The sequence below is a fragment of the Echinops telfairi genome, unplaced genomic scaffold (assembly GCF_000313985.2).
Source record: "Echinops telfairi isolate 266 unplaced genomic scaffold, ASM31398v2 ScPeMD7_23;HRSCAF=83, whole genome shotgun sequence".
NCBI lineage: Eukaryota > Metazoa > Chordata > Mammalia > Afrosoricida > Tenrecidae > Echinops > Echinops telfairi.
In genome coordinates, this window is record NW_022103920.1 from 661,671 (window position 1) to 683,689 (window position 22,019).

General features: G+C 54.5%; 1 protein-coding gene across 3 annotated transcripts; it reads right to left on the reverse strand.

Annotated features, from left to right (window-relative positions):
- Positions 1–315: 315 nt before the first annotated feature.
- CUL1 (cullin 1) lies at positions 316–21,518 on the reverse strand. 3 transcript variants are annotated; one of them, XM_004713939.2, is made up of 21 exons: positions 21,223–21,518; positions 16,209–16,383; positions 15,559–15,726; positions 14,732–14,782; positions 14,409–14,499; positions 13,397–13,560; positions 11,961–12,123; positions 11,581–11,711; positions 10,451–10,558; positions 10,271–10,377; positions 7,104–7,152; positions 6,819–6,950; positions 6,544–6,661; positions 6,279–6,355; positions 5,815–5,946; positions 4,607–4,699; positions 2,379–2,426; positions 2,216–2,298; positions 1,814–1,919; positions 1,195–1,308; positions 316–788 (listed from the first exon to the last, which is right to left on the reverse strand). In XM_004713939.2, the coding sequence occupies exons 1-21, from the start codon at positions 21,360–21,362 to the stop codon at positions 708–710; spliced, it is 2,331 nt and encodes a 776-aa protein (XP_004713996.1). In that variant the 5' UTR covers positions 21,363–21,518; the 3' UTR covers positions 316–707. The 3 variants fall into 3 exon arrangements, with proteins under 3 accessions (XP_004713996.1, XP_045144624.1, XP_045144623.1); XM_045288689.1 differs by having other exon boundaries at positions 6,279–6,412; XM_045288688.1 differs by having other exon boundaries at positions 6,279–6,415.
- Between the last annotated feature and the right edge of the window lie 501 nt (positions 21,519–22,019).

The window sequence follows — 22,019 nt, forward strand, 5'->3', positions numbered from 1 at the left end:
TGGTAAGATTTTTTGTTCTGATGATGCCTTACAGGGCTTTGTTTCTTCTGAGCCAGATGGTTGCTTGTTTACCTTCAAGCCTGTAAGACCCCCTGACTTTTGATAGCCGGGCACCATCAGCTTTCTTTGCCGCATTTGCTTATGCATCCATTTGTCTTCAGCGATCCTATCAGGGAGGTGAGCAACAATGATTTTTTGTGGATACCTGATAACTGATTCCTTTGGCACCTCGTGATCATGTAGGCTGAACATCACCTTTTCAATTGACCTCAAATTAAGCCTAAGACACAGGAAGATAGGGAATACACACAAATGCATAATCATTATATCTTTTATTTACATATAGAAATTAGTAAAACTTAAAACAAAACCAAATGCGACTTGTACAGAAATCTTTTAATTCTCTTTATTCTCACACATTAAAAAATGAAGCACACTGTACAAACATCTCCACAGCGGCGGTGCCTGGCCGGGCGCCCGCCCTCTGGCCTCGAGGACGGCGTGTGCTGACGTGATGCAGTGGCATGCAGCCTCAGTGGAGGCCCGTCCTCTCGGTCCTTAGGGTAGATTAAATGGCGTTGCGTCCATAAGCACAGACGGAGTGTCAGTCCTGAGCGATTGAGTGCAGGCCTGAAGCCGCCCTGGGGCATCGGTCTCCCACTTCCCACCTCCAGCAGCCAGCTGCTCGGCCACACCATCCGAGGTGGCTAGGCCAGGTAGCTGTAGGTGTCCTTTTCCCCATCAACTCGCTCCAAGTACTCCTTCTCAATCAGAATGTCAATGCATTTCTGGAATAAAAACACACCCACCTCACCATCCGTTGTGGCCCTGTCCCCCACCCCCCACCACAGATGTGCTCCATCTAGGCTGTGGCCTCTGGTCCCACTGGTCCCCAACCTCTTCTCAGTACTCCCACCCCAAGGCACCTGGGCAGGAAGAAGCTGCTGGGAGACAAAGGTGAGCACCAATGGGCTCCGCACAGCCTGATTCTCCACCCCCAGGCCGTTGGAGTCAGGGAGCTCCCTGAGCATGGCTCACACAGACCACCCAACCAAGGCTGGACAGAAGCCCCTGGGGCACGTGCACTTGGTACACATTGGGCGGCACCTCCTCCAAGAACATTTCAACAAAAGACCAGAAAGATCTGTGGACCCACTGAGCTCCTCTTTCCTTACTTGCCTCCCGACCCTGTACCTTAATGACCGGGACCCGAGGCTTGAAGCGCGAGGACAGCTGCGTCAGCACCTCCCCCAGCAGTTGCTGGTGCTTCAGGACCTTCCGCATCTTCATGATCCTCACGATGGCTGCCTGTGGGGACACAGGTGACAGCACCCATGAAGCTCACATGCGCTTGGGGTGCTGTGTGCATCTGGTACTACAGATGCAGGCTTGGCCTCCCCACCTGGCAGCAGGATCCTACAGATGTGGAAATCACTCCTGTTGAGCCCTACGCAACTGGAACCCCTCATTCCACTGGGAAGGACTCCTAAGGAGCCCAGGTAGAGCCATGGCTAGGTGCTCAGCTGCCAACCAAGAAAGGCTGGTGGCTGGAACCTAGCAGCACCTCTGTGGGATAGAGTCCCTGGAAGACAGGTGACAGCCTAGCACACCCTGCAGGACTGCTCTACTCTGTCCTGTGGGATCACTGGGAACTGACAACTCATCAGGAAAATTTACTAAGAGAAAACTTTACTAACACCACTCCCTGAGCCCACCTGCTTCCCACCTGCTGTTTGTCCCGGAGCCAAGCTGTCACCTGCTCCAACCCTGGACCATGACACTCTTGGGATGGTCCACTACCCCCATAGGTCACCTGAATCAGCAATTTTCTGTCTTCTTCAATATTTTTGTGTGTGGTTTCTTGTTCCTGCTTTTGCTCTGTTTTCATTGGCACGTTGATGTTCACTCTTAACTTCTTACTGCAGGAGACACAGAAAGGGTCAGTGTAGGGTGGTGTCCCTGGCCCCGCTCAACAAGACAGCTCTTCGTCCCACCCCCAACTGTGTCAAGTGAAGCAGAACCAAGTCACCTGGAAATATACAGGCCAGCGTCCCCGGCCATTTAGAAGGAAACACACTGGACCCAGAGTCAGGGAAACAAGGGCTGTGAAATGAGGGCCGTACCCCAGCTGGACCCCACTGCCTGCTTCCCAAGTGCAGAGCCCCGGGAAGGTGCTGGGTGAGGGGCAGCTAGTGATTAATTAGACTTTTCTTACTTTTTATAGCCGAGATATAATTTTATTAAGGTATCTGGCTTCAGTTCCACCTCATCAACATTTGCATTTTCGTCTTCCAAGACCTGTTTAAGAAAATGACCATGAACCATGAATGTCCTGCTACAGGAAGTCTTCCAGCTGGATGAGTAAAGGGCCAACATACCAGCAACTTGGACTTGAGTAAAATCTGGAGCACTTGGGCCAAAATGTCCTGCAGTGAGAGAAAATAAGCTCGTTAGAGGGAAAAGGCATTCTCCCAGCAGCCCAGAATCCACTTTCCTGCTCCACTGGCCCAGTCCGAACCCCTCCCCGCCTCACCTTAACCAGAATAATTTTGTGATACATGTTGATGTCACGCGGCCTCAGGGATGACTCACCTGAAGGCCACAGAACAAATATACCAGGACTGCACTTGTACCAGCAGAAGTGAGGGGCAGTTATGGGGACCCCCGTCCTAAGTCATAAGGTCCCTGACTTGTACCCTCTGTTGCCTATTCTTAGCGAGGGTTGAGGCTGAAAGGCGGGACAGACCAGGGAATGGTGGTGTGTGTGTGTGTGTGTGTGTGTGTGTCTCCATATGGAAGAGCTGTCAGAAGTGGGGCTTAAGTCTGCTGGTGAGGTCGGGGGTGCAGTCACAGCCCCTTAAGGCATGTTCTTATTCCCCAACTGGGCCAGGGACCAACATTGTATCTCCGTCACAGAGCCACTGAAAGACATACTACCCCGACTGAAATTCCAGCGATCTCTTGTGGAAATGGAAGAGCTGATCCTCAAATTTTTATAAAATGGCAAGGGGTCTCCCAAACCACCAAGATAATCTTGAAAAACAGAGTTCAAGAGCAAATAATTCCTGATTTGTGAACATATACTAAAGCAATAACAATCAAAGCAGAGTGGTACTTGGCATAAAGTTATAGAGACCAAGGCGAAAGAACTCAAGAGTCCTCAAGTAAATCCATTCATTTATGACCAATGTATCTCTTACAAGGGTGTCAACAGCCTCTTCCACTAATGGGGCTGCACACACTGGACCTACACACACACAAGAGCCCTCCCTCCATGTACAGACAAAAACCAACTCAAAATTGGTCAAAGCCCAGAACAGGATTGAGCCCAGAGAAGCAGTTTTCTTAGGTATGGTAACAAAGCACAAGCGACAAAAGCAGGTGACTTGAACTTTATCAAAATTAAAAACTCGCGAATCTAAGAACCTCTTCTCAAGAAAGTCAACAACTCACAGGATGGGAGAGAATATTTGCAATCCCATGGGTCTACCATTCAGAGTGTGCAGACATCAAAATAAGAGTGAACAAAAGATGTCTATCCAAAGAAGATAAGCAACCAGCCTGTAGCAGGCACTGCGGCGAGCCGTCGGAGGGCAATGGTACGGGGAACAGACGTGCACCAGTGGTGGGAAACTCACAATTTCGTTGGTGAGGATGTGAAGAAATCTGGAAATTCTTGGACGTGATGTAGAGATAAAACACGCCAGCAATTCTGTTCAGGTGTTTACCTGACTCAAAACCAAACTCACTGCCGGAGTCCATTCTGACGCACGGCGACCCTACAGGACAGTCTCCTCTTTCCCCCATGGACAGACCACTGGCTTTGAAGTGCTGGCCTCAGGGTTACTCATACCCACTCTGCCACCAGCACTTCGTGGCATACCCCGACCCCCACCCCAGGGATCTGAACACAGGGCCATAAATAATGTGTATACGAATGTTCACAACAATACACATCGTGGCCCACAGCGGAAGCAATCCAAATGGCCACCAATGGTAACCAGATGAAGTACAATTATGCGCTATCCCCGCACCTTGACTCAAAGGGAACAGTGACAGTGAGGATGGCCCAGTGTTTTATTCTGCCATACATAGATCGCCTAACAACACATACGCATCCACACAATATTACTGTTCAACCCTCACAACCACAGACGAACCTCGAGAACATTACGCCGAGTGAAAGCAGCCGGTCACAAAGCACCATGTGCTGCATGATCCCACGTACATGACATGGGGGGAAGGAAAACCGGGAGGGGCTAGTAACAGGTATGGATTGTTTGTGGACATTAAGCGCGTTAGTTGCAGAATATGTAGCTACACAAAAACCCACTAAGTTCTATACTTTAAAAGGTCAACACCAAATCACGTCAACTACATATCAATAAAACAGCAGGTAGAGTAACAAATGAGAACTTGAGCAAACTGCAGCTGGAAAGGAAGCTGTGACGTGAGCGTGAGAAAAGCTCAAGGCCCAGGGACACGGCGTTCTGTGACAAGCGTCCAAGCCCACATCAGATTTCACTCCAGACCATGCAGCTGCCCCACAACCGCCTGCGGCACGAGGCAGCCTGCACACCAGGGAGGCTGGGCAGCGGGCAGGTACCATTTTGATCTGTGTGCTGTCTGTCAGCTGCTGGACAGTGTAGGCGTCTTCCGTGTTGTACTGCAGCAAGATCGCCATCTGGAACGTCGAGGCCTGGGGTCCGGGCGGAGAAGAGAGACATTAACTGCACCAGCAAGCTCCAGACACAGAGGTCAGTGTGAATAACTTTTTCAAGAAAGAGATTCTCAAGTAGATGCAAAACCTAGTGTGGATCAAGGCCCTCTTTCCCAGAAAGCCAAGCCAAGCTTCTTCAGCCTGTTGTACTTTGTGTTGTTTTTCTCAGGCTGGTACCACATCCCCAGCAGGTGCAGCTGCATCAAGCAACCAAGTGCACATCTGTTTCTGTATAAATTCTGAGGACAAGTCTCATGGTGGACTGTCAGCCCCAAGCCACCTGTGTGCTTGACGTGGCTCACATGGCGTCCCCCTTCAAAACGTAACGCTGAGCGCACTGAAACGCAACGTGCAAGCATCCTGGCCCTGTGCGCTGCCTTGTTTGGAAGCAGGTTTTTGTGTGATGTTAACTGGATCACACCTGGGGTCGGAACCCAGAACCCGAGTAATAAAGAGTTGATTAGATGCTGGAAGACAGCTGCCAGGTGGGGTCTCGTCTACGAGAAGCCACAGCACGCTGGGACTCCCGCCTGGAGGGCGGCAGGAGGAGGCCCGGGCGGGGCGGTCAGGAGCATGTGGCCATGAGTGTCCAGGAACAACCCCAAGTGCCTGCGGGCCACTCCCTCACCAGCAGCACCAGACCGCACTCTCTCGGCACCTTCCTCTCCTCTGGTCCACACAAGAGGCAAGGGCCAGGGCCACCACAACCTGCTGAGGCCGACCAGGGCCACTGAGGAGTGCAGCCGCGCCAAGCAGGGTCTTGTGACTCTCACGGAGTAAGTGGATGGGACAGTCTGCCAGTACAGGTCTGCTCACGTGTGCTGTCCCTCAGGTGAGCATGCTCCCCCCAGCTGCTGGAAACTTGGGTCCCAGTCCCGATTGGTGGACTTGAATCCTGCGCCCCCCCAGCAACCAGCCTCATGGCTCCTCAGTCGAGGAGGAGGAGAACCCCAGCTGTATGACTCCCAGACCCTCAGATCATTGACCCAGAAGGCCGACTCGACCTGCTCTTTGAGCCCCTCACCCTGGTCTGTTTCCTGTCTTACCCTGACCTGGGTTGAAACGAGAGTGCTTTAAAGAACAAGGACTCTTACCTGCAAAGTGTATCTGTTCTTGAAACAGTTGGTTACTAATTCCCCTTTGGATAGCTGATACAGCCATGTCAACTTCCGGCCACTGTGTCGGCTGGCGTAGAAGGCTGTGAACCGTTGGTAACTCCGTTCCAGCTGCAAAGGGTCACGCCACAGAGAATGAAAGTCCTCCACAGTCCAGAGACACGCCACAGGGCACATAGATCCTCCTAGGCCGAGGCCCTGCCCCAGAGAGCACAGCCCATGCCCCTCCACGGCCCATGGCTCCGTTCGTGCGCAATACACGGTCCAAGTCCACACACAGTCTCAGTCAGGTCAGATCCGACCATCAGACTTGTGCAGCACTTTAACGTGCACTGAAGGTAGAACCGACTTAGGACTCCACCTGCAGATGGGATCTCACAGAATGGAACACCTTCTGCTCCATGGCGGCACCTGCCCTCCTTGCACCTGCTGTGGGGACTCACCTCAGAAGGCAGTGCGAAGGTGCAGGACTGCTGGAAGGGCCATGACCCGGAGCTCAGGACCTGGATACTGAAGTCCACTGTGGGGTACAGACAGTCAGTTGCTGGGCCCACCGCCCTGGGCCCGCCGGCACCACCTGCTGAGGGTGGCACAAGCCAGTGGACGGGACAAGTCCAACCATGCCCAACTTCATTTGAATAAGCCTGTCTCGCTCCTCAGACAAACCCCCCAGGCCCCGCCAGCTGAGTCACTGCACACGGTACTTACGGTCCAGGGGCTCAGAGTTGGTCAGGTGCTTCTTAAACTGCTCGTTTAGGTCCTTGCTCACGCCAATGTCCTGGAACATGCGCTGGAGCTTGGATGTGTACTCAAAGCCACAGGCTTGCTGAAACACACACACAGTGCCTTCTTACTGCAGGGCCCGGCCTGTGGTCATGGGGGGAATCAGGGGCTGGGGCTGTGGTCATTGGCACGCGGGCTCTCCCAGCACTCGGCTGGGGAGCAGGGCCGGGGCTGTGGTCATTGGCACGCGGGGCCCACACCTTCAGCTTGGAGATCATGCTGGCCTCAGCGTCATCGCTTGCGCTGTTCTGATGCACCAGGCGCTTGGCCAACATCTTGGCATAGAACTTCTGGAAGACGTCCTTGTCTTCGATGTACTTGAAGACAACCATCTAGGAGCCAGCACAGGACACACTGGTGCACCAGGACTCACTGTGACCCCACATCTCCCGCCCCGAGTACACAGGGGACTGGGAAGGACAGGATGGCCACGACGGCTAACAAGTGTGGACAGATGACCCAGCCGGCTGGCAACAGCTTCTTACCACTTGGTTTAGTGTGTCCTCCAACTCGGCCTCCTCGGGGTTCTTGGAGCTGAAATTCGGAAGAGCAGAAATTTGTATAAACGCATGCCCACCAGTCAAGCCTTCATCTAGGCTTTTTGTATCTGAAAGCCCTTCGAAGCTGTGCATACGCGTTTCAGCGGCCTCTTCCTCTGACGTGGGGGCCACATCCTTCTCCACTGTCTGTTCTTAATCTAGAAGCTCTGTTGAAACCTGCTCACTTTGAGCACCATGCCGGCATTTGAAATACCAGTGTGCTATCTTCCAACCTCAGCGACACACAAGCAAAACCGCCACAGACTCCATCTGAGGCACAACATGACGTGACATGACACGACATGACACAACACGATGGAGCAGCTCAAACCAGATCAGGGGCCGACCATGGACAGACCCTGCATGGCTCTTACGTAAGTTCAGGATAGAGCTGAAAGAAAACTAAAACAAGTCCATAGAAGCCAAAATATGACCTTGAGTCATATTGTGAGTCATCACTCACAAGGCAAAAAGTCATTAAGAAGACAGGAAACAAAGATCTTGCTATGAACCGTATTGATTACCTATGAGTCACAGGGCAGCGACAGCAGAGGGAAGATGAATGAAGTCAGAGCTGAAGAGGACATTAAAGGGCAGCTGGAGAAAACAAAGCCGAATATTGGAGCGAAATGTGCACGGACTTAAGAGTTAAAAAAGCAAGAGGGAAGAACAAGCTCAGCTTGTCTGAAACGGAAAGAACTCAAGAAAAAATTCAAGCCTTGAGTGGCGATTTTGAAAGGTTGTACCGACAAAATATAGGCTGATACAGGAAGGATCAGTAGAAGATGAAAAGAATACAGAGAGTCACTGGACCAGAAAAAACCGAGTCGACAGCTCACATTCCAGGAGGTGACATATTGAGCAAGAAGCAATGGTGCTGAAGGAGTAAGTTTAAATCGCATGAATGCCCGAGCCAGACACAGGCTTCCGGAAGGGCCGGGGCCCCAGTGACATGCGTCCAAAGCGGAAGAAGCACCGGGGCTCTCACTGGTGCCGGCTAGGAAGTGGAGAAGACAGCTATCCGGCCAACTGCCTGGAAGAGAACCTATTTGTGCCCATTCCAAAGAGAGGCGACCCACCAGGATGCTCAAACTAGTGATCCACAAGTAAAATTTTGCTTAAGATGATCCAACAACAGCTGCAGCACTACCTTGAAAGGAAACTTCCAGAAGGTCAGACTGGATTCACGAGACGTGGAACAAGGGATGCCAATGGACCCTGGCTCAAAGCGGAGACGAGCAGCAAGGTCTTCACGTGTGTTTGATGATGCCCACAGGTGACGGGGGGACCATGATAAACGGTGGACGACCTTGGAAGAACGGGAATTCCAGAACACTCCATGGTGCTCATTCAGAAACAGGACAGATCAAGAGCTGTTGTGTGAATGGAACAAGGGAATACTGTGTGGTTCAAAATCAGGAAAGGTGCCAGGGCTGTATTCTCACCATACATGTCCGTATGTTAATCTATATAAACATACATTCATACACACACCACACGCACACAGACACACTGGATTGTAGGAAGAGTGTGACATCAGGATGGGAGGAACCCTGAACAGCCCGTGGTGTGCAGACGGCACCACACTGCTTGCGGAAAGTGAGGGATCAGAGCATCAAGGATGGCAGCCTTTAGCAGGGATTCCAGCCCAAAGCAAGGAAGACCCAAACCCTCACAACTGGACCACACGGAAATGGAGAAAAGGCTGAAGTTGTCAAGGAATTTGTCTTGCTTGGATCCACAATGCTCATGGAGGTCAGTCTGCTGCACAAGACCTCTTTAGAGCACTGCAGAGCAAGGCTGTAACTTTGAGGACTAAGGTGGGCCTGACCCATGCCATGACATCCTTCCACTACATCACACGCACGCGGAAGGCCGTAGAAGAACCAATGCATCTGAATTTGTGCTGGAGAAGAATACTCAAAGTGCCATGGCGCGCTAAAAGGACAAACGGATCCGTCTTGGAAGAAGTGCAGCCAGAGTGCTCCTGAGAGGCCAGGATGGCGAGACTTCGTCTCACACACTTTGGACGAGTTGTCAGGAGAGACCAGTCCTGGGGAGGGGCACCAGGTTGGGCACAGAGTCGGAGCCGACTCGATGGCAGCAAACCACAGTTGTGAACCCGTCATCCAGATGATGATGTCGCTCTGCCTGCCTGGACGCGGTATGGAAAGGGCACAGGTCGCGTGCTGTGACCTTCAGCGCTGGCAAAAGCCCATGTCCCTGCTCAAGCTGCAGCCCCTGCTCCTTGCATGCTGTGAACTCCTCCTGCCCAGCCAGTGACCTCCTGGCACCTGAGTGGGCCCATCAGGAGCCCCCGGGTGGCGACAAAGGTGACACACTTGCTTCCTGGTTGTAGGGCTGGACTTCATATGTGCCCGGGGACAGGCCTGATGATAGGCTTCTGGGAGAAACCTGGGGGAAGTTTTACTTCGCATGCGCATCGCTGGAGCTGGAGCCAATGGCCAACCAGCATCATGGAGCCAGGGCTGGCCTTCTCCGCCGTGCCCACAGCACTCTGGGTCAGCGCGTGAACCACGGGAGGTCCAACCAGTGGCGGGCGAACACACTGTCTGGGGCTCTGTTGGATTTCCTTTTTGGATTTTTACACACATCTATTTTATTAAACAGAAACCCCACTTCTTTAAAAAAAAAAAAAAAAAGAACAATACAAATGGCAAACCTTGTGTTCCTCCCCATCCCTGAACCTAGCATCTGCGTGTAAGCAGTTGTGTGTATCACCACACCCCAAGGTGACAGAACACCGCAGTCACACGGAGGTCCCCAGGAAGCCCGTCTTTGGTCTGCACTTACGCTGGTAGTGTGTGAGCGGGGAGGGAGCCCCAAATGCTGAGAAGGCAATGACCAGGGGTGTGGAGAACACCTCTCCCCCCACCAAACCCTGCCCAGGCGCAGACCAAGGGCCAGAGGGGGGCTGCGGTGCCCGCCACTACCCGCAGCCTTAGGAAGAGAAGCAAAGCGGGCACTGGACACAGACGCCCCCTCAGGCAGGAGACCCGTCTTTGGTTTTAAAGATCTTCTCAAGGGCAGGCAAAGCCTCCGTGCGGCAGCCTCCGGCAAAGCCGGGGCAGCCCGACCGCGAGTGCGCGCACCTTTTCTTCAACAAGGAGTCACAGTAGCGCGCCAGCAGCTCTGGAGACTTGCTGGACGACTGCGCCATCTTGGTCACTGCGTTGTTGTTGATGAAGCGTCCGCAGGCCTGTGGGACACAGGACAGAGTCAGGGGGTGCCGCCCACGAGAGCCCTTCCCTAGCCCAGCAGGGCTCCCACACCTTATCGAGAGCGGCCACGAAGCCTGCGTCGTTGTTGAAGGCCGACATGACCAGGGCGTTGTACTTCTTGTGCACGTCCAGCACGGTCTGCACATACATCTTGGGGTCCTGAGAGCAGGAGACAGCAGAGGTCCGTGACTGGGGAGGGCACTGCTCACCAGCAACTGCTGAGAGGCCAGCACTCAGACCAAGGCCATGCTAGCCCCACCGCTGAGAGCCGTGAGCGCAGCCAAGGGCAGCTGAGGACTCTCTCCATGTTGGGAAGAGTGCTAGAAACAGACATGTTGTTAGAAAACCAGGAACAAGAGGTCCAACAAGCCTCTCACAGTGACAGCTGTGTTTAACTCCACTGTTACAGCTGTGGCTACAACGTCCATCCTTGCCCTGTCTCAGGGAAAGCAGGAGGGGCAGAGGCTGATCACGGAGGGGGTCGGGGTGTTGGCCGGGCCTCCACACAAGGGATGGGTCTGACGACCCAGCCATGGGAACTGGCCGGGGGTCGAGAGATGGATGGGAGTGTGGGCTGAGTGAGGCGAAGAATCATGATTAAAAACAGAACGAAATCAATTGATCTATGTATTGTGATGAATTTTATGAGCCCCAATAAATTGATTAAAAAAAATAACAAAAAAAAAACAGAAAGAAGGACCTTCCAGGCGGCACCGGGGACACACGACTGACACACCACCAGTTCCAAGCACAGTAAGTCAGAGGGAGGCTTTCGGGGTCAAAGATGAGAACCCATTGGGGTCCAGCAGCCCCTTCCCACTTTTTCCTGCAAACTTCTTCCAAAGCTCTCAGGACAGCGGGAAGAGACAGATGTGGCGCCCTCACTGAGGCAGAGTGCCTGTGAGGCCATCCTGTGGGTGGGCGCTGGCGGGGGGTGCGTACCTGTCACGTTCTGGGACACCCTGGGGCAGTGTCTCATGGGGATGTCGGGGTGGGGTGCACACGTCAGAGGACATTGTGAGTCTCCACAGGGCACACAGCTTGTCTCTCCCAGGGGCCCCCCAGGGAGCGCAGAGCTCTCCAAGGCACAGCGCTTCATTTCAGAGCTGCCTCGGTCGTGCTCGAGAAGGCACTCCCGTCAGGTGCCCGGTCCAAACAGGAAAAGGGGAGGGGCCACTCACGTTTAGGGCGGCTTCGCCACACTTTTCAATCGCAGCCAGACCCTGGTTGTGAATGTGTGTCTCCAGGAGCTTCTTCAGCTCCCCCAGGCCATCCTGGATCCTGGACACGAGGTTGTACATGCGGCCCAGATCTGCAAGAGGACAGGCTACTCACACCGGGCTCCCAGTGCTTCTGCCCACGCATGCGTGCGAGCTCGTGACGGCAAGCCATAGGAGGAGGCGTGTCATCAGACAGGTCTCGCTGCCGCAGGGACATGTTTGTCCCACTTTTCCAAAAAGCCCAAACCGGGCGGGAGCCCTTGGAGCGCTTTCCCTGAACAACCCGCCTCTGGGGTCTCATGCCCACGCTTGGCCCGGCTGAACCCGGCCTCCGCACGTGCCTTCGTTCTTGTCGGCGTCGAGCAGGTTCTGGAACTCCGTGTGGAAGACCTCAAGGTGCTTCTCGATGAGCACCTGCTCACACTTGCGGGCGAGCTCATCCTGCGTGCTCTCGTGCAGGTACACCTGGACGCGCCGCTGCTCCTCCAGCAGCCGGGCCTCGGCCTGTGGGCAGCACCCGTGGTGTGAATTGACAACCAGAACTCAGGGCCACCCCCACTAAGCCAGCTGAGGGCAAAGGCCACCTGTTGAAGCCTGCCGCCTGCACCTTGTCCAGTGTGCAATGTAGAGAGCAGGGGTGATGTCGGGGGTGGGGTGGGGGAAGGGAGGGACGGACACAGGGCACACGGGCCCTGGAATGGCAGGGCACCTATAAAGGTGCCAATTCTCTTGGGAAGAATGCTTATGTCTGGTACTTAGGAGAAAGGTGGAAAAGCTCAAAGGGAAGAACAAATGTCTTAGAGCTGAGAGAAGGTACCAGAAAGCTCCCGGGAACCTGGCTGCCACATCACCTACTCCCCTGATGAAAACAGACACACATACACATGGTTGACATAACACACTCATTATCAAAAGCCCTAGCATGGCTGCTCTAGGTTAGCTCTCTGCCCACACTGGCAGAACCCGGAAATGGGGTATCCCAGGGTTGCACACACCGGCACTTCCTGCTGCACCTGCTCTGACAGCTGCCACCACCAAGGAGAGGGCCCACGGCCGCAGAGCCTGCATGGGGACAGGCTGAGGCCAAGCGACAGCAGGGTCTCCACCCCTCCCCGTCCTGGCTCATCACTGAGCTCGCTCCTCCCGACTGTCCTCGAAAAGCTTCCTCATCTGAAAGCTGGTGTTGGCAGCTGGCTCTCCGGAGCCTGGTGAGACAGCTGACATGACGCTGCCGGTTTGCTCCAAACAGCTCACCGAGAGAAGCGTCTGCAGAGCTGTGCGCATGGCGTGTGGGGAAAGCTGGGGCTGAGCGGGCTAGGGTCAGCTCCCTTAGCCACCGCGCGCGCATCTCACAGGGAGGAGACGGAGGCCCCGCCAGAGCCTGCCTGGGACGAGACGGTGCTAGCGGTGGCTGTGTCTTCGACCCTTATGTGGCAGCCCCCGCTCCCTGGGGGAGGAGAGCAGCTGGCAGCAGCAAGCCCTAGCAGGCCCGCTGAGCCCATGCGGCTCACTCTCACTGGTAGGTGCGCTGCTGGTGCCGCCTTCACCCCAGTGGCAGAGCCAACCGGCTGCCGCAGAGCCTCAGCGTTCACCCGGCCCTAGCATGGCCCTCAGCCCCGTTGGACCAGACTCTGCTGGGTCTCAATCCCAGCTCTGCTTGGCTGTGCCGAGGAGACTGCAGGTGGGCGCTGCTGCAGAAACGTGACCAGCACCCTGCCACTTCACTTTGGCCTGTGGCTGCTCCCCACTTGCCTGCCCCGGTCGGAGGCCGGCTCACCTTTTTCATGTACTCGGTGACGGGGTTCTGCTGCAAGAACTCGGTGCTCTCCCTGGTGTAGAACCTCTCGGTGTCGGCCAAGAACTGGGACTCGAAGGATTCCTTGTACACGGTTAGCGCGGGGCCCTTGGCGAACGCGTCGTCTTCGTTCAGGCCCAGCTCCACTGCAAGAGAGGAGCGGCGCCTCAGCCGCCCGTCCCCAGCCCGAGCCCCCCCTCGCTAACACTTTAATAGACAACCAGCTCCATCCCAGGGCCAGCCCGAGCCCCCCCTCGCTAACACTTTACTAGACAACCAGCTCCATCCCAGGGCCAGCCCGAGCCCCCCCTCGCTAACACTTTACTAGACAGCCACCTCCACCCCAGGGCCAGGCAGTCTTCCAGGACACGAGGTTTATTTAAGACAACTGTCGTATTTTGAGAGGCAGAAAAAAGAAAAGAGGGGGAAACAGAACAATAACTTGAAAACAGAGAATGTTGGGTGGAGAGACTGGCGCGGAACCACGGCGCAGCGACAGGAGGAGGCTGTGCGCACGCTGGGGAGCTGTGACTGCAGCCACCCAACACTGTTGAGTGGAAGTCAGCAATGACTGGGCGACCACCACCGGGCAGACGCAGAAGTAAAAACCAAACCAAACCCCCACACCAGAAACGGCTCATTTACACTTTCAAGGCAAACCAGGCTATTCTAACACTGGCTTTGCCAACTGTGCTTTTCATACAAAAGCAGGTTTCTGGTTCTCACCCGGCTATTTCACCTGTCCGCCTCCACAGAGCCAGTGCTTCACCCTGAGGGAGAGGCCTCATTCCAACACCCACCCCTGGACATGCCCTGAGAAGGTCCAACACCTCTCAGGGTGCGTCAGACTCGAGAGGGTGGTTGTGCCCGCCTCTGTGAAACAGGGCACCACTCTTCTTGGTGAGGGCAAACAGTTTCATCTGAGCTTGCTGGAGCACTGTTAGAATTGCCACGAGACTGGTAAACTCCGAGCAAAGTAAGGGAAACTGCTCACCATAAGACTGCACCACGCCACTGATCAGTCTTGTGTTGATGGTTTCACCATTTCTTTCCTTTTCAATCAGTTTCAAAACAGCGTTTGTCACCTTCGGGAAGAATACAGGAGACACATGAGGCAGAGCCCAGGGTCCAGCACAGACCGCGTTCCATGCCCTCAAGCACCCAGACCCGGGCAACAGTGTGGGATGAGAGCTACATACAAAGGAGTGAGACAGAGGCCAACAAGTGAATCTGCGAGGGACCCAAAAGGAAGACACCTGCACGCACCCCTGCCCCCCACTCTCACAGGTGCACACACAAAGAAGCATGCACAGGTACCTGTTTATTCAACGGCCTGAAGAGACAGTCTCTCCAAGTCACTAGTGCAAGCTTGAAAGAAAAAAAGGTGTAAGACATCAACGTTCTTACACTTGTTTTTATAGACAACACCCTAGATCCCAGATTAATTCATGCACCACAATCTGGTGCGCATCTCCCCACACTAGGGGTGGGAACTGCTCTCATGTGAGACATGTCCAGTGCACCACAGTACTGGCTGTCCTCACCTGCATTTCAGTTAGCAGCTACACTTGGTCCCTAGGTTTTAACAATCTATCACGCCGTGTTTCTTGCTTGTGGTGGCAGGGTCTGCGGCCATGGTAAGTGGTCCATTTTAAACGGACAGTTTATTTCAGCTAAATCATTCTTCAACCAACTTGAAACAGTGTCTCTCTCAAACTGAGAAAGTGGAGTGCAGGAATTCATTTATGAATTTACGTCATTCTGCAAAAAGGCATTTGATTGTTTCCCTCTGAGGTGGACGCCTGTCCCCGAGAACATGTTCCCTTGACCTGTGAGACTCAAAGGTGGAGTTGCTTCCACTTCCCATGACATGCACACCCCCCAGTAAAAACACCTCCACTTCAGCCCTTGTCACGGCCCTGAGAGAAGGGTGGGACAGAGCGGTCAGCCCGGGGAACGTGCCTTTGGCCACCTCAGTTCGGGTCAAATACCGGAAGAGATATGTAAGAAGGGCAGCGTGTGGGGTGCCCGGTGTTGTTCAGAGCCCCAGTCCACTCATCTGCCTCCGTTCCTTGCCACTCAACACTCAGACCACCGTGATCAATGAGAGACGAGAGCTGTCCTGAGGCTGACAGCGCCCTTACTGAATAGATCTCGTAGATTCCTTTCCGCCCTTCGTCGCACTCTCGGCGCACCCAGTGTCGGTTGAGGTAGGCGCAGATACCGTTCAGCACTTTGCTGGAGAACCGGTAGTCTTCCCATTGCTGCGTGTAGAACTTGAGGACACTCTCATCCATCAAGTCTTCTCCATCCTAGAAAGAGGCCCGACAGCGTTAAGGACCGCTTTGTCACATCACGACAGACTCAAAATGCAGAGCCGCTGCACTGAACCACGGCGCGGGTTTCCACTGGGGTCTTTCCATCACTGCCTTCAGACGCACCCTAGTTACCGTCAACCCTCACACGGCATGGAGGCTGCTGCCCCTGCAAAGCCACACGTGTGCTCCCCGAGGACACGGAAAACTGCCCCTGGGCCTCACGCCCAAACCACTGGGTGCGGTGTGGTGAATGATGTGAGACAGTCCTCTGTGAGGAGGGCCCAGCCCTGCTGATAAAACACATCTGGAGAAATACAGACAGGTGAGCTTGTGCGGCTCATCTTCCTGGCAGGTGAAAGCAACGTGAGGCACCTTGTGAGTCCACAGTGGCCCTGGGACCTGGTACCCAATTGTCCTTACCTCCCGAATATACACCATCCCATTCTAACAGCCTAGTGCCTGGTCAAACATCTCACCTTAAGAAGATTTGTCAAGTAATTCTTCAAAAACTCCTTAAGTCGTTTGTATAGCTCCAAGCCGACGAACTGAGCCCCGCCAGGCGTCTGGCCCTTCTTCGACTTGGGAGGGGGGACGCCGGACCCCCGGGCCTGGTTGGACTGGTGCACGCTTGTGCAGTAGTTGTACACATGGCTTGGAAGGTGGTCAAGGAAAGCAGTGTTTTCTTACACGTGTCTTAGTACATTTCTGACATGCGCACAGAAACGCGTGAGCAACTAAGTAAGACAATACACCTGGGCACAGCCCTTCCACCTGGTGGGCAGGCCTAGAAGAGGAAGGTGAGGTCAGGAGGGCAGCCTTGTGGGCAGAAGAGTTATAGGAAACACGGGTGAGGGCAAATTCAGCACTCCAGGAATGTGAAGGATAGCAGCCACAGCCCACCGTGAGGCTCAGCTCCAAGGGCGCGGTGACTGAACCTCACTAACGATGGCCAAAGCTTGAGTGAAGATGCTCCCACATGGGTTCAGACACGGCCACACTGCGATGACGACGAGAAGCCGCAGAACGGCTGCGTCGGGAGTCTAGCCTCCTGGAGTCTCTGAGCTGGAGCACACCCGCTGGAGCAGCAGCCCACGGCCCCAGACTGGCGCCCACAGCCAGAGAGCTGCTCACGTGGGGGCCAGGTCGGGGTGGGCAAGGCAGAGGCCACCCTGTGGTGCTAGCCACAGTGACAAACTCAGCTGATCTGCATGTCTCCGGTGAAACTAACAAAAACATTGATACTGAATCCACAGAGACAGACCAACGAAACAGATCAGGAAACAGACATTAAGATTCTTGTGTATTTAAGGATTTATTATTAACGGTATTTCAAGTCAGTAAGAGTATAAAAGATTATTCAGTGAGTGGCATTAGGGCAAGAGACTGTTTCAAAACATACTTCATAACCCCAAATGCACTGTAGCTGCATTAAGAGCTGAAGTAGAAAAGTGGAAATCACAAAATCGAGAGTAACAGAGACCAGTCACTCCATCTCGGGTTGGGCCAAGTCCCCAGCACCTCCCTGCCGAGGAGTCGGGGCTGACACGGAGGTCAGAGAAGGACCATGCTACTGAGTACCCCCTACTTGGACAGAGAGGTCAGCAGCTCATGGCCAAGGCCCAGTGTAACATGGCAGGCCAGAACTCCACACCACAGGGAAATGTAGCTGCTGAACAAGTCCACCCAAGCGGTCACGGTCTTTCCGAAAGGGGCCACTTCAGTGACGGCAGCCGAGAGGCGCACGGCCTCACTGTAGCCTCTCCTAGCCGGGGTGACATGGGACCATGCCCCCAAGTAAACGCAGCTCAAAAGCAGAGAGCCTAACTGTAACAGTCCTCTATGCCAGGTGTTGGAAGCAGGTTTAGAAAGAAGCAAACACTCCTTCTCCAGGTGCTGGGCAGCACTAGCAGCCGTGGGTTTGCCAAATCACGGGCTCTGTGCCAAGAGCAGACCAGCCCAGAAGTTCTGTAGGAGGTTCTGACCACAGGGCACAAACGCTGAACAGTTTCATATTCTTAGAAATCCAGACTTCCTGGATCCTCAGAGCAGGATGCCTCCTAACTACTGCCCCGAGAGGATTTCTACGCCACACACCAGAATCCCCCTTCAGGTTGTCTTCAGGAAAACAGCAGTGTAGTCTCTGAGGAACCGGTTACAAGGATCTACATATAACCCCCTCCCTGGGGGACAGACAACAGAAAAGTGGGTGAAGAGAGACGCTGGACTGCGTAAGACATGACAAAATAATAATAATGTATAAATTATCAAGGGTTCATGGGGAGGGCGGGGGGAGGGGGGGAATGAGGAGCTGATACCAAGGGCTCAAGTAGAAAGCAACTGTTTTTTAGAATGATGAGGGCAACAAATATACAAATGTGCTTGACACAATGGATGCGGATGGATGGATTGTGGTAAGAGTTGTACGAGCCCCAATAAAATTTTTTTTTAAAAGGGTCCTTGAACACCCTGCCCACGCCGCCAGGGCAGGGAGCTGAGGGAAGAACCAAGCAGAACGGTGGGTGAGAAGGGTTGCCTGGTGCCTGGCATGCAGTCAGTGCCACTGCTTGTATGCAGTCTGCCGGCTGGCCAATGCGTGCGCATTCTCAACCACCTCCCCCTGCTGGACAAGCAACACCGTTACAGAAAGTGCCAGGCCCAGAACTGGGCGGAGGGCAAGAATGCACTCAAGTAGCGCAAGCCAACCTTGGCAACCCTGACCAGGCTTCCAGGGTTTCTCAGACTGCCTGTCTTTATGAGAGCGGACAGCCTCATCTTTCTTCCAGACTGGCTGCTGCATTTGAACTATCAACCTAGTTAGTACCAAAGAAACAAATCACCATCTTAGCAGGGTCGATTTGCCCCTGTTCACAGCAGTAGAAAGCCCCTATTTGTTCCGTGGAGTGCGGGTCGTTTTAAGCCAGCCGAGCTTGCAGATTACAGCCCCCAAGTAACCACTGCAGAAGCTGCCTTGGGAGCTTCTAACAGCGGGAGCCAGTTCAAACACAGCCCCACCACTGAAATCAGAACAGGCTCGAGGGCATACAATATGGATCCCTTGGAACTGGAAGAACTACAGGCTGAAGCACGGAGCTAGGAGCCCTGGAAGAGGAGCAGGGAGGCCCTCCAGGAGGCTGCGCTCACGACAGGACTGTGGGGCAGCACACAGCACCGAGCAGCAGTGGCGGTATCTTTGAGCCTGGCACTCCTGCCTAGGGCCCTGCCAGATAAGAGATTTTCCTGCTAGGCGGTCACAACGCCGTTTCCTAGAGCGAGCTTCCCTTTGGTTCTTGCTCCGGTCACCGACGGGCAGGCTGCCTCATGCTTCTCTCTCTCCGTGAGTGCGACTGTGTTTCTGGGTCTTGTTGTTAAGAGGCTGGCTAAACCACCAACCAGAAGAGGGGACCTTCAAAAAGTCCATGTAGAAATGGACTAGAGAGAACATGCAGTTTCCCCATAAGTACCCAGAACAACGGGGAGGTTCCTCTGAAACAAGAACCACTCCTTCTGTCTTCAGGAACACTCAGCGCGGACCATGGGTGTTACGTAAGCAAGGGCAGGGTCACCAAGTGCAAGAGAGAGGAGAGGCCCAGGTGCACATCCATCCCAGGTGAGCACAGGACTCGAGTTCTCTGAGACTAGTTTCCTACTAGGGTGGCGTGTGCCCTCGGCGGGTCCTGAGCCCGGGCACTCCCCAAGCCCCGCTGCAGACAGGGAGCCCTGGCAGCATGTAGTACCACGGGGCCAGCAGCCAGAGGGAACGTGGCTGATGGCTCAGCGCACAGCGAGGGCAGGGGCTGTGGACTAGCACTGGGAGGTTAGGCCAGAGCCCGACGCCCTAGGCAGACAGGCGCCCCCACCGTGGGTCACCTGCACTCAGGAGAATCTCCCCACCAAAAGGTCAGAGGGAAAGAGAAGGCAGAACAGAAGCCTCTCAGAAGAGGCTGGGGCTGAGGGCCAAGGAGCTAGGCCTCTGAGTAAGGAGACGTTCTGAAACTTTTTCTGTCCCCAAGTCCCTTTCCCTCCTCCAAGCAGCTGTGAGCTGGAGCAGCACAGTGGAGACTCACACCACGAGACACCGCCTTCCTGACGCAGCCACGGCTCCAGGGGCTGTACGAGGGCCCTTTCACAGGCAGCTCAGGAGCCCCTCCTGGGAGAGCACTGCCCCATTTCCAGGACAGAGAGGTGGCCCGTCCTCTCTGGCCGGGTGATGGGCGAGACCATCTTTTCCCTTTTCCACCCAAGAGCTACCTGCTGACCTGAGACATGCCTGCAGGACAGCCTGGGCGTCCCTGTCACACCCCTCAGACAGCAGTGCGAGTGTTCCGATCACACAGCCTCACGACAGCGGTGTGAAGCCTTTACCTCCGTGGTCTCCAAGAGCAGGGCGTGCTACCAGACAGGATCTCGTTTGGCCTATGTATGCACAAATCCTCTAGAGCAATGGTTCTCAACCTTCCAAATGCCGCGACCCTTTAATACAGGTCCTCATGTTGTGGTGACCCCCCCAACCATAAAATTATTTTTGTTCCTCCATCACTGTAATTTTGCTACTATTATGAATTGGGCGACTCCTGTGAAAGGGTCGTTCGACGCCCCCCAAAGGGGTTGTGGCCCACAGGTTGAGAACTGCTGCTCTAGAGACACCAGCGACAGAATCAAACCTCCTCTGTTGGCACAGCGGTACGTGCCCCCGACGCTCTGTATGCCAGAACCAGAGCCCAGCGCCTTCTGCTCTCCCTGTAGGCACCGCCCTTCGCTTCTGCTACTCACAGAAATGTAACCGCATTTGGCAAAGGCTCCCTCTTCCTTAAGAGACGTGTATATCAACCACAGGGTACCACGGTCCACCCCTAGATATGTGCCCAAGAAAAAACCCACTCAGACACTCAAGAACATTATTCACAAACAGTGGAAACCACCCATGCCCACCAGTGGGAGTGAAAAGTGTCAGTCACAAGACTGTCAGTTTCATGTTTTCTACACATTGTCCAGATCAGTAGATCCATTGAGACAGAGAGTAGATTTGGGGTTGCCAGGAGGCATGGGAAATCAGGGTGAGGGCAAGGTTCTGCAATGGCATCACTGTAGTGGCTGTGTAATTCAGAGACTACACTAAAAAGCCACTGAGGTCTGGCCATTTAAAAATTCCCATTTGAAAAATGCCCCCATGTGTATACGAGATGTACGTGAACATACGGTAAGTTTGTGGGCAAATTCCACCATTTTTTAAGGGCCACACAAGCAGATGCTGGCTTGCTAGTGGAGGACCACTGGTCTTCCTCAGCCCAGGGCAGGGCTGTGGCCTGCAGCAGGGTCTGAAAGGATGGGAATGTGCTACAGTCACAGCCCTGCAAGATGGCCAGTGCAGCCGAGGAGGGGACTAGGGCACTGCCGTGAACAGCTGCTTTAGAGCCCTGTTCACACGGAGAAGTAACGGGTTGACGACTGGGGTGGGGGACAGCCAGGGCAAGGATGGCCGCAGCAGGATACGTGTAGAGCTCCATGTAGCGGGACTTGGCCATGCTCTGTCTGGTGTAGACCTGCTGGATCCCGGCTCGGAGATCATCCCAGATCTGGTCCAGGCCGATCTGCTTCAGCCCATGGGGGTTCTGGCCCCGGTTGGACGACATTGTGAGTGGCAGTCTCAATCGTCCAGACAACGATCCTATCCCAGGCTGGCTAATGCGCCATGAGCTGGAAATGTCCGCTTCACCCCAAAGTGACCGCTGGCAACTTGGAACGGGTGTCCTCCCAGCGCAGAGCAGCAGCACACATTGCAGGCCAACCTGGGGAGAGACGGGCACTGTTAGTTCTCTTTGGGCCCAGGGGCCTGGGTGGGAACATGGAGCGAGCTTTAAGTGCCGCTGGTGTTTTGTTCTGATTCCGAAAGAGCAAGATCTGGGCAGGGACTTGGCGACAACCTCCCAGCATGCTGACTCGAGCTCTGGTGCCAGAGTAACAGGGGTCCCATGTGCAGCCCAGGCAGGGCTCTGCCAACCCTTGTGCCCCCTCAGAGACCACCCTCAGCACAAGCTTCAGGTGGCTCCCAGCCACCACCACACTGCCTCACTGCCCCGATACCAGGTCCTGCCGCTTCTCCTTGCAGACTGCCGCTTCGCCTACGTCCTTCCTTGGCCTGGTCTGGTAAGGGAAGCTGGTTGGATGCCTGCCTTCCCCTCTGCCTGTCCATGTCACCGCATCTCCCCAACTCCCCACAGCACTAAGGAGTGGTAGCCTTTACTCTGGCCACCAAGGGTCCTCCAACCCCCGCCTCCCCCAACTGCTAT

What these genes read in the sequence shown, in the direction of transcription:
- CUL1 (XM_045288688.1), bottom strand. Translation starts at nt 21,362, where the DNA reads ATGTCGTCCAACCGGGGCCAGAACCCCCATGGGCTGAAGCAGATCGGC. An exon ending in CGCTACATGGAGCTCTACAC is followed by an intron (nt 16,384 to 21,222) that starts GTATCCTGCTGC and finishes CCACCTTCCAAG; the next exon opens with CCATGTGTACAACTACTGCA. An exon ending in GTGGCGAAGCCGCCCTAAAC is followed by an intron (nt 10,559 to 11,580) that starts GTGAGTGGCCCC and finishes TCCTGCTCTCAG; the next exon opens with GACCCCAAGATGTATGTGCA.